The sequence below is a fragment of the Anabrus simplex genome, chromosome 6 (assembly GCF_040414725.1).
Source record: "Anabrus simplex isolate iqAnaSimp1 chromosome 6, ASM4041472v1, whole genome shotgun sequence".
In the NCBI taxonomy this organism is placed as follows: Eukaryota; Metazoa; Arthropoda; class Insecta; order Orthoptera; family Tettigoniidae; genus Anabrus; species Anabrus simplex.
In genome coordinates, this window is record NC_090270.1 from 167,441,970 (window position 1) to 167,458,659 (window position 16,690).

The 16,690-nt window shown below is 37.4% G+C and overlaps 1 protein-coding gene across 3 annotated transcripts in view; it reads left to right on the top strand.

The window, feature by feature from the left end:
- Nucleotides 1-16,690, top strand: part of Axn (protein axin) — a 293,900-nt gene that overhangs the window by 200,502 nt on the left and 76,708 nt on the right. For all 3 annotated transcript variants that reach the window (XM_067150025.2, XM_067150027.2, XM_067150026.2), the window contains one exon: nucleotides 7,857-7,964. In XM_067150025.2, the coding sequence (XP_067006126.1) occupies nucleotides 7,857-7,964 (108 nt within the window). The remainder of the gene's footprint in view (nucleotides 1-7,856; nucleotides 7,965-16,690) is intronic.

Here is a 16,690-nt window from a genome sequence, read left to right on the forward strand (position 1 = left end):
AATCGGTATGAAACGGCAATCAGTTTGTTCAAAACTTGTGTTTCCGCAGATGATATCCACACTACGGCTTACGTGTTTGTTATTTTTTGTAATCCGAAACTAGGTGAAAGTGTATGTTTAATTGATTTCTGAAAAAAATATAGTAGCGTATTTCTCCGAATCCAAGATGAACCCCACTTTTTACCTTCAAAAATTTTTAATCAGCCTCAAAAAGAAGTGTGTAAAATCATATGAATGCCTTGTTGTACAGTAGGCCTACGCATTTTTAGACTATTTTTAAATGCCGAACATTGACTTTCGTCACGCCGTATTTCCTTTTTTTTTTTGCGGCTGCACAATTATTCTTAATTTCCGCGGGTTTAAGGGCCATTAACTTAACATTGGCATCATATTACCGAAGAGAACTCGTTGAAAATTTTCCGGCAATACCTATTCCATGCGTCTCTACAATACAACGATCCATCAGGAAATTATTCTTGCTGTCTATAAAACTGTTACTTTTACGCAGCGTCAGATATAACCGGCTACCGCTACACGCACGTCTCGCTTGTCGGGTTTGGCCAAATTCAGCGGCTAGCGATGTATAGGCCTAATCGCGAACGTTGAAAGTCAACGAACGAGTTTATTGTGCCACGGTATGGCCAACCGCCCTTGCGTTTTTCTTGCACATATCTCACAATTTCACCTTCGACTTCTTTAAAGATTCCTTGTTGCGGACCACTGAATGCATTTTTTGTGCAGTACGCATTTTTTTAGCTCTTTGTCTTCACGCTAACGCCAAATATTGGCTTTAGTTGGGCCTCTGCCGTATTATCTTGCGGCTGCACAATTATTCTATATTTCCGAGTGTTTAATAAACATTAACTTAAAATTGGCATCATAATATTGACTAGAACCTGTTGAAAATTTGCCGGCAATACCTTTTCCATGTATCTTTACAATACGACTATCCATCACGAAAACATTCCTGCTGTGTATAAACCTTAATTTTACAAAGCGTCAAGTACAATAGACGCGTTATGACTCTGCCACTGAGTAGCCATGGCTTTTCTAAGAATTCGAATGTCGCATGTTTTGATTCCATTCTGCAGATTTGAGAAACACATAGGCACTGCACAACCGGTTGTCGCGGCTAGCGATGTGTAGTAAAGAGGTGGTCGTTTATTGTCAACGAGTTGTGTGCGCGTGTGAAAAGAAGCAGCGTGGTTACCGCGGTAGTTGCTAGTGGTATCCATTAACTTACTGTTAGGGCGCGAATGCAACAACCCTTGAGTTTTCTCATGAGTTTCTGAGAAAAAAAGTCTTGGATTCGGAAAAATACGGTATCACCCCAGAGATTTATGTGGCAAACACCTCAGCTTTCTTCTTCAAACAGCGTCACTTCACATAACCGTATATGTAGCCTATCATAAAAACATATTTCAAATACATGTAGAGAAATAACCTCCTCGCGAAAAATTTACATGTAAATAGCCGTAACTAGACGCGAGAAGATATGAAATATCCTCTGAAATCAGTGATGTACTCTGCCATATCTTAAGGTGTATCACATTCTTACTTAATTTCCGTATATAACATTAAATTTAAGATATCGTTTACTTCAGTCTTTATTTTTAACGAGTTAACAACTGCTATCGGCCACGTTATGTACGCATTTATTACGAAAACATGTTATCCTCTTTCATTTCGAGTTTTCTGTAGAGAAAGGTGGGTATTACTAATCAACTACAACATCGCCTTTGAATGTCAACGAGAGAGCTCGCAAATGCACAAAGTGAAAAAACTATACCGTACCGAAGATGATCAATCGCATTTTGTTGCAAACGTTTCAGTTTTCTTATTCAAACAGTGTCACGTATCCTAACTTAACCGTACTATACGTATGATGAAAACACACTTCAAGCGCCAGCGCTATAAATTTTCATAATAGCCTTTCCGTAATTTAACCAGACGCGACAAAATATAAACTAACCTCTGACATCAATTAAGCACTCTGCCATATCTCGAGGTGCATCCCATTCTTACTTAACTGCAGTATTTAGCCTCAACATTAAGCGGTCGTTTAGTCAGCCTTAATTTTTAACAAGTTAACAACCGTTATCGGACACGTTATTTACGCATTTATTACGAAAATATGTTCTCTTTCATTTCGAATTTTCTTTATGGGACAGCTGTCGACGGGTATTACTAATCGACTCTGACATCGCCTTCGAATGTCGACGAGAGAAATCGCTAGTGCACATAGCGAGGAAACGATCCCGAAGGTAATCGATCGCATGCAATATCGCTGGGGTGCATAAATATCGGTAACGGAAAACGCACGCACGCTTAATCGCTCGTAATAATGGATGCGGCAGCGATAGGGTTCTCGCTGTTACTGAAGGACGATGCACAGTTTAATATAGGAATTTTGATGGGACAGAAAAAAGCCGTCGCTATAACGGAGTTCTTGTTATAAGCTGTACTCGCTATAGTGGACTTCTACTGTATTATTATTATTATTATTATTATTATTATTATTATTATTATTATTATTATTATTATTACACTCACTCCGTAGGCTTCTGAGGGACGTGAAGTTCCCGTGCCGATCTCACAATCCTCTTTTGTCCTTTTTGATCTTGAGCCTGCTCTTCCCAGTTATCAATTTCGAGGGTCCGGCATACCTTGTTGATCTCCTTTTTCCAGGTGTTTCGGGGTCTTCCTAAAGGTCTTTCCCCATTAAGAGATCCCTTGTATAGATCTACTGATGCTCTGTTATTCTGCATCCTCTGTACATGTCCAGACCAGCGCAGTCTGTCTTTTTATCATTTACCCTTAAGCCAATTTTTGCTGCCGTTTCCTCTAGTTCCACAAATAACTACCTAATTTCTAATTCATTGCGACCAATAAGAATAATACCATCCACATATGCAAGGACTTTGTCGTCTCCCCAATATGATGCCAGCAGGTACAGGAGCTAATTTCCTGATAATCTTCTCCAGTGTGTTGTTGAATAGAAGAGGAGATAGTGCATCCCCTTGTCTCAGACCAGTTTTATTCTCGAAGGAACTTGATTTTCTGCCCTTGAGCAAAACACAGCTGACATTACCATCCATACACAGTTTGCACATGTTAATTAATTTTATGGGAAAGCCAAACTCCATCATGATGTTCCATAGCCCTTCTCTATGGATTGAATCATATGCCTTAAAGAAATCTATAAAGAGATAATGAACCGACTTCTTGTGTTCCCACACCTTATAGTTAACAGTCTTAATTGCAAACATTTTGTCCATAGTGGATCAGATACTACGAAAACCGTTCTGATAGTCTCCAATAACATTTTCAGCAAATGGTTTTAAACGCTGTAAAATAATAAAAGACAGAATTTTGTTGGCCATGTTTACAAGAGATGTGTTGTGTTTGAGTCATCAGTCCATAGACTGGTTTGATGCAGCCCTCCATGCCACCCTATCATGTGCTAACCTTTTCATTTCTACGTAACTATTGCATCCTACATCTGCTCTAATCTGTTTGTCATATTCATACCTTGGTCTACCCCTACCGTTCTTACCACCTACACTTCCTTCAAAAACCAACTGAACAAGTCCTGGGTGTCTTAAGATGTGTCCTATCATCCTATCTCTTCTTCTCGTCAAATTTAGCCAAATCGATCTCCTCTCACCAATTCGATTCAGTATCTCTTCATTCGTGATTCGATCTATCCATCTCACCTTCAGCATTCTTCTGTAACACCACATTTCAAAAGCTTCTACTCTCTTTCTTTCTGAGCTAGTTATCGTCCATGTTTCACTTCCATACAATGCCACGCTCCACACAAAAGTCTTCAAAAACATCTTTCTAATTCCGATATCAATGTTTGAAGTGAGCAAATTTCTTTTCTTAAGAAAGCTCTTCCTTGCTTGTGCTAGTCTGCATTTTATGTCCTCCTTACTTCTGCCATCGTTAGTTACTTTACTACCCAAGTAACAATATTCATCTACTTCCTTTAAGACTTCGTTTCCTAATCTAATATTTCCTACATCACCTGCCTTCGTTCGACTGCACTCCATTACTTTTGTTTTGGACTTATTTATTTTCATCTTGTACTCCTTACCCAAGACTTCCTCCATACCATTCAGCAACTTCTCGAGATCTTCTGCAGTCTCAGATAAAATAACAATATCATCAGCAAATCTCAAGGTTTTGATTTCCTCTCCTTGGACTGTGATTCCCTTTCCAAATTTCTCTTTGATTTCCTTTACTGCCTGTTCTATGTAAACATTGAAAAGGAGAGGGGACAAACTGCAGCCTTGCCTCACTCCTTTCTGGATTGCTGCTTCTTTTTCAAAGCCCTCGATTCTTATCACTGCAGACTGATTTTTATACAGGTTGTAGATAATTCTTCGTTCTCGGTATCTGATCCCTATCATCCTCAGAATCATAAATAGCTTGTTCCAATCAACATTATCGAATGCCTTTTCTAGATCTACGAATGCCATGTACGTGGGCTTGTCCTTCTTGATTCGATCCTCTAAGATCAGACGTAAAGTCAGGATTGCTTCACGTGTTCCTACATTTCTCCTGAAGCCAAATTGATCTTCTCCCAACTCAGCTTCAACTTGTTTTTCCATTCTTCTGTAAATAATACGTGTTAAAATTTTGCAGGCATGAGATACTAAACCAATGGTGCGGTAGTTTTCACACCTGTCAGCACCGGCTTTCTTGGGAATAGGTATAACAACATTCTGCCGAAAATCGGATGGGACTTCTCCTATCTCATACATCCTGCACTTACAAGAGATATACCATGATAATTTTGAAGTTCATCCTTATCCCCTCCTTTATGAATTGAGACAATAAGCGATTCCTGTCATTCTTTTGGAATAACTTCATCGTGCCATATCCTTAGAATGATTTTATATATGTATTTATGTCATCTTTCTCCACCGTATTTAATAAGCTCAGCAGGAATGTTGTCACTACCTAAAGCTTTATTGTTTTTTAACTGTATAATACTTTGTAATACCTCTTGAGAAAAAGAAGAGAACCTGATAACATGGTTGAAACTTGAAAGGGCAGTGAAAGCAATGACCAAAGGTAAAGCAAGTGGAAAAGACGAATTCAATGCTGATATGATTAAGGCAGCAGCTGTGAGCTCGAATCCGGGAGATAGTGGGTTCGAATCCCACAGTCGGCAGCCCTGAAGATGGTTTTCCGTGGTTTCCCATTTTCACACCAGTCAAATGCTGGGGCTGTACCTTAATTGAGGCCACGGCTGCTTCCTTCCCATTCCTAGGCCTTTCCCGTCCCATCGTCGCCACAAGACCTATCTGTGTCGGTGCGACATAAAGAAAAAAAACAAAACATATTGTGATCAGATTCTATCTCGGCTCCTCTGTAAGCTATGATATCAGTTATGGAGCTTTTATGCCTGTTATCAATTAGTACATGATCTATCTGATTGGCGCTGGTTTGAGTGGCTCAGACGGTTGAGGCGCTGGCCTTATGACACCAACTTGGCAGGTTCGATCCTGGCTCAGTCCGGTGGTATTTGAAGGTGCTCAAACACGTCAGCCTCATGTCGGTAGATTTACTGGCACGTAAAAGAACTCCTAAGCGACTAAATTCCGGCACCTTGGCATGTCAAAAAACCGTAAAAGAGTAGTTAGTGGGGCGTAAAGCAAATAGCATTATTATTATCTGATTGGCAGTCTTACCGTCACACGAATATCATGTTTCCTTATGTATTTGTTTATGTGGGAAAGTGGTACTGCACACATTCATGTTTGTGGATGTAGCGAAATTGATTAATCGAATGGCATTATAATTGCTTTCGTCATGCAGACTTTCCATTCCTATTGTTGACATAAAAATTTCTTCCTTTCAAGCTTTTGCATTGAAAGCATCCAAAATCATTTTGACATCATGTTTGGGTAATTCATTCCACAGTTCTAAAAAATCCTCATAAAGGAGTTTTTAACGTGATCATCCTTGTCGTTTGTAGGGGCATTGCAGTTCACCAGTGATATGTGAAACCATTTAGAATGTACCCTCAAATAGTCTTTCATTCACATGTTCAAAGGGCAGCACTGATGATGCTAGTGAATTTTGGACACAAAATGCAGTACCAAATTTGTGGGGTCGAATTTCTTTACCTCTCTTAAACAGTGTATATTTCTCCATGTCCTGTATACCATTACTTAATAATCTAGTCTCTTGAATTGCAGCAATTCCCACTCTGTACTTCTCCAGCTGTTGACGGAGGATTTTGAAGGATCCAGGTTTATACAGGGTTCTTAAATTTGAAGTTCCTATTTGTAAAGCTGATTTCCATTGTAGGGACATCATATTTTGATATCCATTCTTCTTCATCCAAGGCAAATGTGAGATATTCGTAACAACCCTTTTTTTTTTTAACGCAATAGAGCCGTTAAATCTATGTGCAACCTCCAACCTGGAGAGCCAGAGACTTTTCTGTCACTGTTGCCATATCTTAGCCGAGTAGTCCCAGTTCTAAGGCGCCAGGTACTCGCCCTCATCCCTTCTATTAGAATAGGATTTGCTGGTTATAATATAAACCAAATATTTCTTGAGTTTTAGCAGGTACACTTACTCAACATGGGTGCACCCCCCATGCTTGGGATACCCATTCAGTTCTTTAATAGAGTAGTTTCCCATTCCCTTCCCCGTCCTATGCCGTTGGCCATCTAGTGGCTCTTCCGTCTTTAAGAGCAGTTTCTCGCTCCAAGGGCAAGAGAGTGCCCTTCTTTCTACCTGCTCATCCGCCCTCCTAGGAGGCCGTTGGCATTTGGTAGAAGGTGGTCTCCTTATACTGGGAGATACTCGGTCCCTGCATTCGTTAGCCACCTGTATTTAATATATATACAATCGTTGCCCCCTCTCTTCCATGGGGAGGTGAATGTCAGGATTCCACCGTCATTGAAACTGGGACCAAAAGGCATTTCCCATTTTCTCTAGCTCTTTAGAGAGTATTATTATTATTATTATTATTATTATTATTATTATTATTATTATTATTATTATTATTATTATTATTATTATTATTATTATTATTATTATTATTATTATTATTATTATTATTATTACGGCAACGGCACATTTCCTATCCTCGCTGCTAGATGAAGGTTTCATTCATTCTATTCCTGACCCTGTCAAATGACTGGAAACAGGCTGTGAATTTTCATTTCATTATGATGATGATGATGATGATGTGTAGTTATGAAAATGGTGTATTAGATTAGGACTAAGTGTGAGGAAGGGAATACAACCCCAACTTTGCCAAAATAAATCATCCTATTTACCTCAGGAATTTCTTTTTACCTTCGGCGTTGCAAAGAAGGTTCTTCAGTATTCATTCACAATGGTAATTAACAGTACTGAGATTATTCTTTGCCTTGCTGGACTGTACTTTAAGCCTGGAAACGGGATGAAAGCCTTTTTTGTGGTGTATTATAGCCTAGTGATGTCATTGCTATATTTTTGTGAAGGCTGTGATTCAAGAAGCAGGCGGAGCAAGTGAGATTTTCAAAATCAAATGTCACTTTAGTTTCCTATGGGTTATGAATTAAGATTAACTTGTGTAAAACTCAAGCTCATATTTTGTTTTTGAATGCCCTTGTGAATTAGTACATTAGTGCTCATACAGAGCATCTGAATTTGGGTGGGTGGACAGATGGACTAACCTTAGTAATTCTAATTACAATAGGACATTGTCTAATTTGAAGATTTAGTTTTCATTATCTTGCTTTTCTGCTATTGTTTTCCTTTCTTTTGTAGCAACATGGGAATACAGGAGATTAGTTTTGATTACAAGTGATTTACAGTTGTATATTTTTACATTTATTTTCTAGGTCTATCCAATGAAACCTGAAGAATTTGCTTCGATCCTTATTGAAAAATTGGAAGCTGTAAAACGTGAGCAAGAGGCTCAAGAGAAACTGGATAGAAAGTTGCTTGAGGTAGGTTGAAAAAAACAAAACTGTGTTGAATATTGCAGAATATTATAGAGTTGAATCTACTGAATCACCTTTTTAGCAATGTGTATAATGATTGTCATATAATTCCCTTCATCTTTCATAATGTTTTATTATCAACTCCTGAATTTTAATCGACTGAGTGTAAAAAATTCTGGTATCAGTACACCAGTCTGATCCTGCATTGAATTAAATTACAGTTACACCTGCCATTTACATCTTGATTATCACTGGATTTAAGATAGTGTGAATGTATTGTACAAACATATTGTTAATAACCTAGATTACTCTAACCTCTTAATGAGGAACTCTGAAAAGTGGTGGCAAAAGGAACTCTGGTTAAGACGCAGCAGGTCGTAATGCTACCGAGGTTCCAGAATGGGTAAAAAATTTTTTTTTAAAAATAAGTAAATAAATGCAATGTAAAGTTTAATCTTATACCAGTTGTATAGTATCATTTGAAGTAATTCCATATACTGTATATCTATTTATATAAAATAAGAGTTTTGTCTGTACATTGCTCAGAATTTGAAAAGAATGGTATTTCTGTATCGGTCATGTCCACAGTAACAAGAAAATGCACTTTTTTCTTTTCCGTAATGTCTGTCTGTCTGTCTGTCTGTCTGTCTGTCTGTCTGTATGTATGTATGTATGTATGTATGTATGTATGTATGTACACGCATCACTAGAAAACGGCTAAAAGGAATTTAATGAAAATCGGTATGCAAAATCGGGGAATAAGTCGCTACAATCTAAACTATAAATAATTTTATTCACGCTGATAGAAATGATAGTTTAGGGGAAGGCCTAAAATTTAATTTTCAAATATTTATGATATTAGAGGTCCTATCTTAATAAAAATCGGTATTCAAAGTCGGTGAATAAGTCGCTACAATCTAGACTGTAAATAATTTTACTCTCACTGAGTGAAATGGTAGTTTAGGGGAAGGCCTAAATTCTAATTCTTAAATATTTACGTCATTAGTGGTCCTACCTCATTGAAAACTGTTATACAAAGTCGGAGAATGAACCACTACAATCTAGGCTATAAATAATTTTATTCACGCTGAATGAAGTGGTAGTTTAGGGGAAGGCCTAAAATTTAATCCTTGAATACTTATTTATATTATTAGTGGTCGTATCGACAAATACTACATAACCCAAAGTTATATAGAATTCAATTTCTGCCCATTTATGTCTTATACATTTTTACCGTACCGGCTATGATAACACATATTCATGAATTTGTATTTTTATTGCTAAGTCCATATCAAGGCCGAGCCACAAGGAAATGGGTTAACAGAATCAGAAAATCAGTATATAGAGACAGCGAATAAGATACTACAGTCTAAGCTATAAACAATTTTATTGAAACTGGATTAAATTGTAGTTTAGGGAAGGCGCCTAAAATTTAATTTTTAAGTACCTATGTCATTGGTCCTATCGAGAAGTACTACATAACAAATGTTACAGAGAATACAATTTCTGACCATGTATATTTTATTCAGTTTTACCGTACCGACAATGATAGGAGTGGTATTTCAGAGTCGGAAGAAAACTAAATGTGAAGGCCTACAATATCGTAAGCGCATAACATTGATGAACAATAACATTACATTGACCATTGTTAGTGGCGGTGTTCTTTATCTCTTATGCTGCCTCTCAACTCCGATAGATGGGATTACTGCTGCGTACCGAGTATAATAGCCTGACTGATTACTGGCGGAAAATAGCCGGGGAGTTAGAAAACTTCCTGTTTTAGCGTGCCATTCCTCTGGTTCGTACATTTTCTGATACAGCTGGTACGTAACACACCGGTTCATCATAGTATTCCAGCTGTTCGATCCCCACTCGGACGCGCTGTTTTAAATGAGCAGTGTGCGTATTTAAGGCAGAGGCTCACTTAGTGGTGGTGGTGGTGGTGGTGGTGGTGGTGGTGGTAGTAGTAGTAGTAGTAGTAGTAGTAGTAGTAGTAGTAGTAGTAGTAGTAGTAGTAGTAGTATGGCCTGGTCTGGAATAACAATTTACGTCTATTCCAAATTATAGCACCACAATTCACTAAATGACTCAAAATTCAACCCTGAAAAGAGCTGTTTCTTGAGCTTCTTCCTCCTAACTTTTATTAAATTCTACATTCATTTTATTCCAACTTAGCAGTGAAGAGGGGGTTTCTCATCTGGGTTAGTGGAGAAATTTGCCTCCAAATCAGATAGATTTTTCCGCCGCCAGTATAGTGAATTGATATTTACCAACTCATCGTGTACTCCTAGGAAATAGATTTTTCCGCTGCCAGTATAGTGAATTGATATTTACCAACTCATCGTGTACTCCTAGGAAATAGATTTTTCCGCCGCTAGTATAGTGAATTGATATTTACCAACTCATCGTGTACTCCTAGGAAATAGATAAGCAAAAGGGCATGATTTTTTTGCCCTAGGAGTCTCCAATATTCGACCTCCTCCCCGCCGAAAAAAAAAGACGAAGAGTGTTCACGGATCACGGCTGTCTGCGGCTTGGTCATCCCAGCTCTGAAAGTTTGGACTGTAATATTGGGAGCTTAGACCTGTTTGTTAAATATGAGAAAATGTGTGGTTTGTGATTTGATCAAGTATTTTGTATGAAAGCATTGCTTTTAATTGCGCCATTCCTACTGACGTCACTGTAATTTTTGTTCATTTCAGCTGGGAAAACCAGTAAGACAGTCTTTCTGAGGATGTAAAAGGGCAGGTGGAGAGTGAGTGTCTACCATTAAAATGAAAGCTTCCCAACCTTATTGTGACTGATGGTATGCAAGCGGGTCTGCCATTACAGTGAAAATTCCCTAACTCAGTCTTCATATGAGAAAAGATGTTTGGTGACATCGCCATCGCGTTTCTAGGGTAATGTTAAGAGCTTTGCAATTTAATACAATCTTGCTCACAACATGTATTCTACCTAACCTAGAATTCTGTATACAATGTAGAATTCCGTAGCGAAGCACGGGTACATCAGCTAGTCAGTTGACTATATTTGTAAGTAGTACAGGAGACATTATAGGTAGAATTTTGTAAACAATATAAATTTGTTAAGGATGAGCTGTGTGTTTAATAGAAAAAAATTGTTAGCCTAAATTGTATAATATTGTATTATAGGAAAATTTTCTTCTTGTTAATTTAATATTTAGTGCTTGACAATAATGTATTTTAGTGTACCATTTGCCACCGAGGTAGACACCTCATTTGCAAATAAAGAGATTTTGATTTAATTTGATTTAATTTGATTTGATTTGAATAAGCAAGTTCCAACTAAACAAAACAAAATAGTTTAGTTGATGTAGTAAAGTAGGGCCTAGTTAACTCACTTTTGTGTATACCAGAGGAATATGATATGAGGGAAGAAAATCAAATTGGAACAAAAAGATAATTATGGGATTAAGGGAAAATAAAGAAATACAGTAGAAGTCCGCTATAGCAAGTACGGCATATAACAAGAACCCCATTATACCGACAATATTTTGCTGTCCCTTCAAAAATCCTATATTAAACTGTGTATTATGCTTCGGTTACAGCGAGAGCCCTATCACTGACGCATCCGTTATTACGAGCGATTAAGCGCGCACGATTTTTTCCGTTATCTATATTTATGCACCCCAGCGATTATGTTGCATGCAATCGATTATCTCCGGTATCATTTCCTCGCTATGTCCACTAGCGAATTCTCTCGTTGACATTCAAAGGCGATATTTGAGTCTATTAGTAATACCCGTCAAGTGCTGTTCCATAAAGAAAATTCGAAATAAAAGAGAACATATTTTCGTAATAAATGCGTAAATAACGTGTCCGATAACAGTTCTTAACTCGTTAAAAATAAAGGCTGACTAAACGATCGCTTAATTTTAATGCTAAATACTCCAATTAAGTAAAAATGGGATACACCTCGAGATATGGCAGAGTGCAAAATTGATTTCACAGGTTAGTTAATATTTTCTCGCATCTGGTTAAATTACGGAAAGGCTATTATCATGTAAATTTATAGCGAGTAGGTTATCATTTCTCTAGTGGCGCTTGAAGTATGTTTTCATCATATGTATAGTAGGTTAAGTTCGGATAGGTGACACTGTTTGAATAAGGAAACTGAAACGTTTGCCACAAAAATGCAATCTAATATCTTTGGTAGGTATAGTTTCCTCACTATGTGCATTTGCGAGCTTTCTCGTCGACATTCGAAGGCGATGTTGGAGTCGATCATTAATACCCACCGACTGCTATTCTCTAAAAAAAAAATCGAAATGAAAGAGGATAACAAGTTTTCGTAATAAATGCGTAAGTTATGTGGCTGATAGCAGTTGTTAACTTGTTAAAAATAACGGCTGAAGTAAACGATCTCTTAATTTTAATGTTATTTACTGAAATTAAGTAAGAATGTGATACACCTCAAGATATGGCAGAGTACATCACTGATTTCAGAGGATAGTTCATAGTTTGTTGTGTCTAGTTGAATTTTGGAAAGACTAGTCACATGTAAATTTTTAGCGAGGATAACTCGTTTCTCTGCATGCGTTTCAAATATGTTTCCATGACATTAGGTTAGGTGATGCCATTTGAAGAAGAAAACTCTGGAGTTATACCGTATTTCTCCGAATCTAAGCCAAAGTTTTTTTCTTTCAGAATCTCGTGCGAAAAGTCAAGGCTCGCCTTGCATTCACGGCCTAACGGTAATGAATACCACTGGCAACTCGCGGTAACCACGCTGCTTCTTATCACCCCGCACGCACACACAAAATTCGTTGACAAACGACCGTCTCTTTATTATACATCGCTAGCCCTGACAACCAATTGTACAGTGCCTGTGTGTAACGTCACCTGCTTTCGGGAAATAGTGAAGAGAGAATAACATTCTATTAGCCTCTACAAAAACGTTTCTCTAATCTGCAGAATGGAATCTAAACATGCGTGCCTTTGAATTTTTAGAAAGGCCACTGTTACTCAGTGCTAGAATTACAATGCATGTACTATACTTGACTCATAGTAAAATTAAGTTTTATAGACAGCAAGAACATTTTCGTGATGGATAGTCGTAAAGATACGTAGAACAGGTATTGCCGGCAAATTTTCAACGAGTTCTCATCGATATTATGATGCCAATTAAAGTTGGTGGTTATTAAACACTCGGAAATGTAGAATAATTATGCAGCCACAAGAAAATATGGCATAGGCCTAACTAAAGCCAATATTTGGTGTCAGCGTGAAGACAAAGATACAAAAAAATGCATTCAGTGGTCCGCAACAAGGACGCTTTAAAGAAGTCGAAAATGAAATTCTGAGATATGTGCACGAAAAACGCTAGGTTGGAGAGGCCATACCGTGGCGCAATAAACTCTTTCATTGACCTTCAACGTCCGCGATTAGACCTATACATAGCTAGCCTCTGAAGTTGGCCGAACCCGGCAAGTGAGACGTGCGTGTAGTGGTAGCCGGTTATATACGGTATGATGCTGAGTAAAAGTACCGTAACAGTTTTATAGACAGCAAGAATATTTTCCTGACGGACCGCCGTATTATAGAGACGCATGGAGTAAGCATTGCTGGCAAATTTTCAACGGGTTTTCTTTTCGGTATTATGATGCCAATTTTAAGTTAATGGTCATTAAACCCACAGAAATAAAGAATAATTAATTGTGCAGTCACAAAAAATATGCGACATAATGAAAGCCAATGCTCGGCGTCTAAAATAGTATTAAAATGCGTACTGTACAACAAAGGCATTCATATGATTTTGCAAAGCACTTTTTGAGCTTAATTTAAATTTTTTTGAGGGAAAAAGTGGGGTTCTTCTTGGATTCGGAGAAATACGGAACTGTAATCTTTTCAGAATGAAATTAAACATACACTTTCATGTAGTATCGGATTTCAAAAAATAACAAACAAGTCGTAGTGTGGATATCATCCGTGGAAACACAAGTTTTGAACAGAATGATTACCATTTCATACCGATTATAATGTGCATGGGGGGGGGGTTTCCGACTTTTATACAAAAATCGGATATAACGATAATCTGCTATAGCGAGTAAATTTTTCGCTGTTGTGAATTCTCGCTTATAACGGACTTCTACTGTAATTAAGATAACGAAGAATCTTATGCTATAAAGCTTATTACTCAATAGTAAATTAATATATTACAAACAAAAAAAACCCTGTAAACATAGTATAAAGTATGGCACAAGAATACCCAAGAAAAATACGTGGAAGCATGATAATTTTGAAAAATTAAAGTTTTTTATTTATTCCATATTATACACTTATACACTACCATGCCCAGTTTTGTAAAGTAAGTAGCTCATGTACACATGCTTCACTATGGGATTAAACATTGTATACAGAATTCTAATTGAAGTAGCATACACGTTGCAAATAAGATTTTGTTAATTTGCATAGCTCGGAGTGTTACTCCAGAAACATGACAGAGAGGTCGTCACATGTCGTTTCTCATGTGAAGACCAGGTTAGAAAGTTTTCAGTGTAATGGAAGGCCCCTTTGCCTACTACTATGCTCAGTGACAGCATAATGGCCCCTGGGCCATGGATGTGCAATAGCCTACCCATGTCACAACCACTCGATGCTAGTCGTGCTTTGCCGTTCGTAGCTGTCAAGAACCGCAGTGCAATACAAATCTGTTTATTTAAATAACAAGCATAATACTGTAATAGAGTTATTATTGTGTGTTTCCGTTTATAAATAGTGTGTTCCTACAATGGCTAAGCCACTGAAACGGTGGGAAGTATTTCATAAACAGGCTAGAAGGTTCATTTACAAAGTGAATACATTCTTCAAGAAGGAAGCATACGCTGGGAGGCCATTGTATGACATTGCCAAAACTCAAGAGCACACGACACTTGCACGTGGTGATATAGGAGTAAGGAGTGTGAAATGAATAGTTCCAGAGGCCAAGTTATCTGAATAGGCAAGTATAAGTCTGCAGTTAAGATCTGAAGGGAAGAAAGATAAAAACATAGGACCAAAATGAGTAACTGGAATTGATGATTTTGGCCAAAATGTTTTACGCTGTAAAATATTTGAGTTTTATGACTGAGGTGGGTTCCCTACAGCAAAGAAATTAGTCCGTGTAATGTATGAAGCCACTGGTTTTAAGAGGAGCTCTCGTTCTAGGCAGAGAATGTTAAAACTTGCAGGTTTCAGGTATGTAAAATGTCACAAGGTAGGAAATTTCTAATGGAACGTAGCGATTTTGCTACTGCTCAAATGACATTTCTATCGCAAGATATAAATTTCCGTATTGACAACTATGCTTAGTTGTATAACAACTTATTACACAGTTTTCCTGCTATTTAATACAGTAAAAATGTCTTTGACATTTCAAATTTAAAATCTATAAATGTTTTAGCCCTAATTTTGGCTATCTTCAGGAGAAAACATTATTAAAACATGGCAATAGTTAAAAATCAATTAAAATTATATTAATGGATGATACAGTAGAAGTCCGTTATAGCGAGAATTCATAATGGCGAAAAATTTACTGGCTATAGCGGATTGTCGTTATATCAAATTTTTCGTAAAAATCTAGAAAACCCCCATACACATTAAATTCACTATAAAATGGCAATCAGTTTGTTCAAAATTCGAATTTTCGCGGATAATATCCACACTGCGGCTTACTTGTTTGTTGTTTTTCGAAATCAGATACTACGTGAAAGTGTGTGTTTAATTTCATTCTTAAAAAATATATATTACCATATTTCTCCGAATCCAAGAAGACCCCCACTTGTTCCTTCAAAAAATTATCAGGCAAAAAAAGTGCTTTGTAAAATCATATGAATGTCTTTCTTATACAGTACGCATTTTAGACTGTAGACGCCGAACATTGGCTTTAGTTATGCCGTAATTTTTTGCGGCTGTACAATTATGCTTTATTTCAGCGGGTTTAGTAACCATTAACTTAAAATTGATATCATAATATTGAAGGAAACTCGGTGAAAATTTACCGGCAATACACATTCCACCCGTCTCTACAATACGACGATCCATCAGGAAAATATCCTTGCTTGCTATAAAACTGTTACTTTCACTCAGCATCAGATATAATTGGCTGCCGCTACACGCACGTCTTGCTCGCCAGATTCAGCCAACTTCAACGGCTAACAATGTATAGGTCTTAATTGCGAACTTTGAAAGTCAACGAACGAGTTTATTGCACCGCGGTATGACAATTTCGCACATGTATTTTTGTGCACATACCTCACAATTTCATCTTCGACTTCTTTAAAGCGTCCTTGTTGCGGGCCACTGAATGCATTTTTTGTGCAGTACCATACGCATTTTTAAGCTATCTTTGTCTTCACGGTAACACCAAATATTGGCTTTAGTTAGGCCTATGCCGTATTTTCTTGCGGCTGCACAATGACAGTTGAACCTGACTTATATGTATTTCAAGGGGAAGAGAAAAAACTACTTGTAACTCAGAATTACTTAGAAATCAGGCTTACACAGTACATTACATATTTACTAAAAAAAACCCACTGGAATAGGCCTACATGTGTAAATCCTTGCAAATAATAAATATATTAAGACAGAAAATATTATTTTGAACTTGGTCCAGCCTTAAAAAAAATCAGATAGTTCCCTTGCTCCACTTTTCTTGCATTAAGAGTATAAACCTCCATTTGCAAACTTAGTAATGAATTCAAAGCATTTTCACTACAACTTTTCGCACTCATG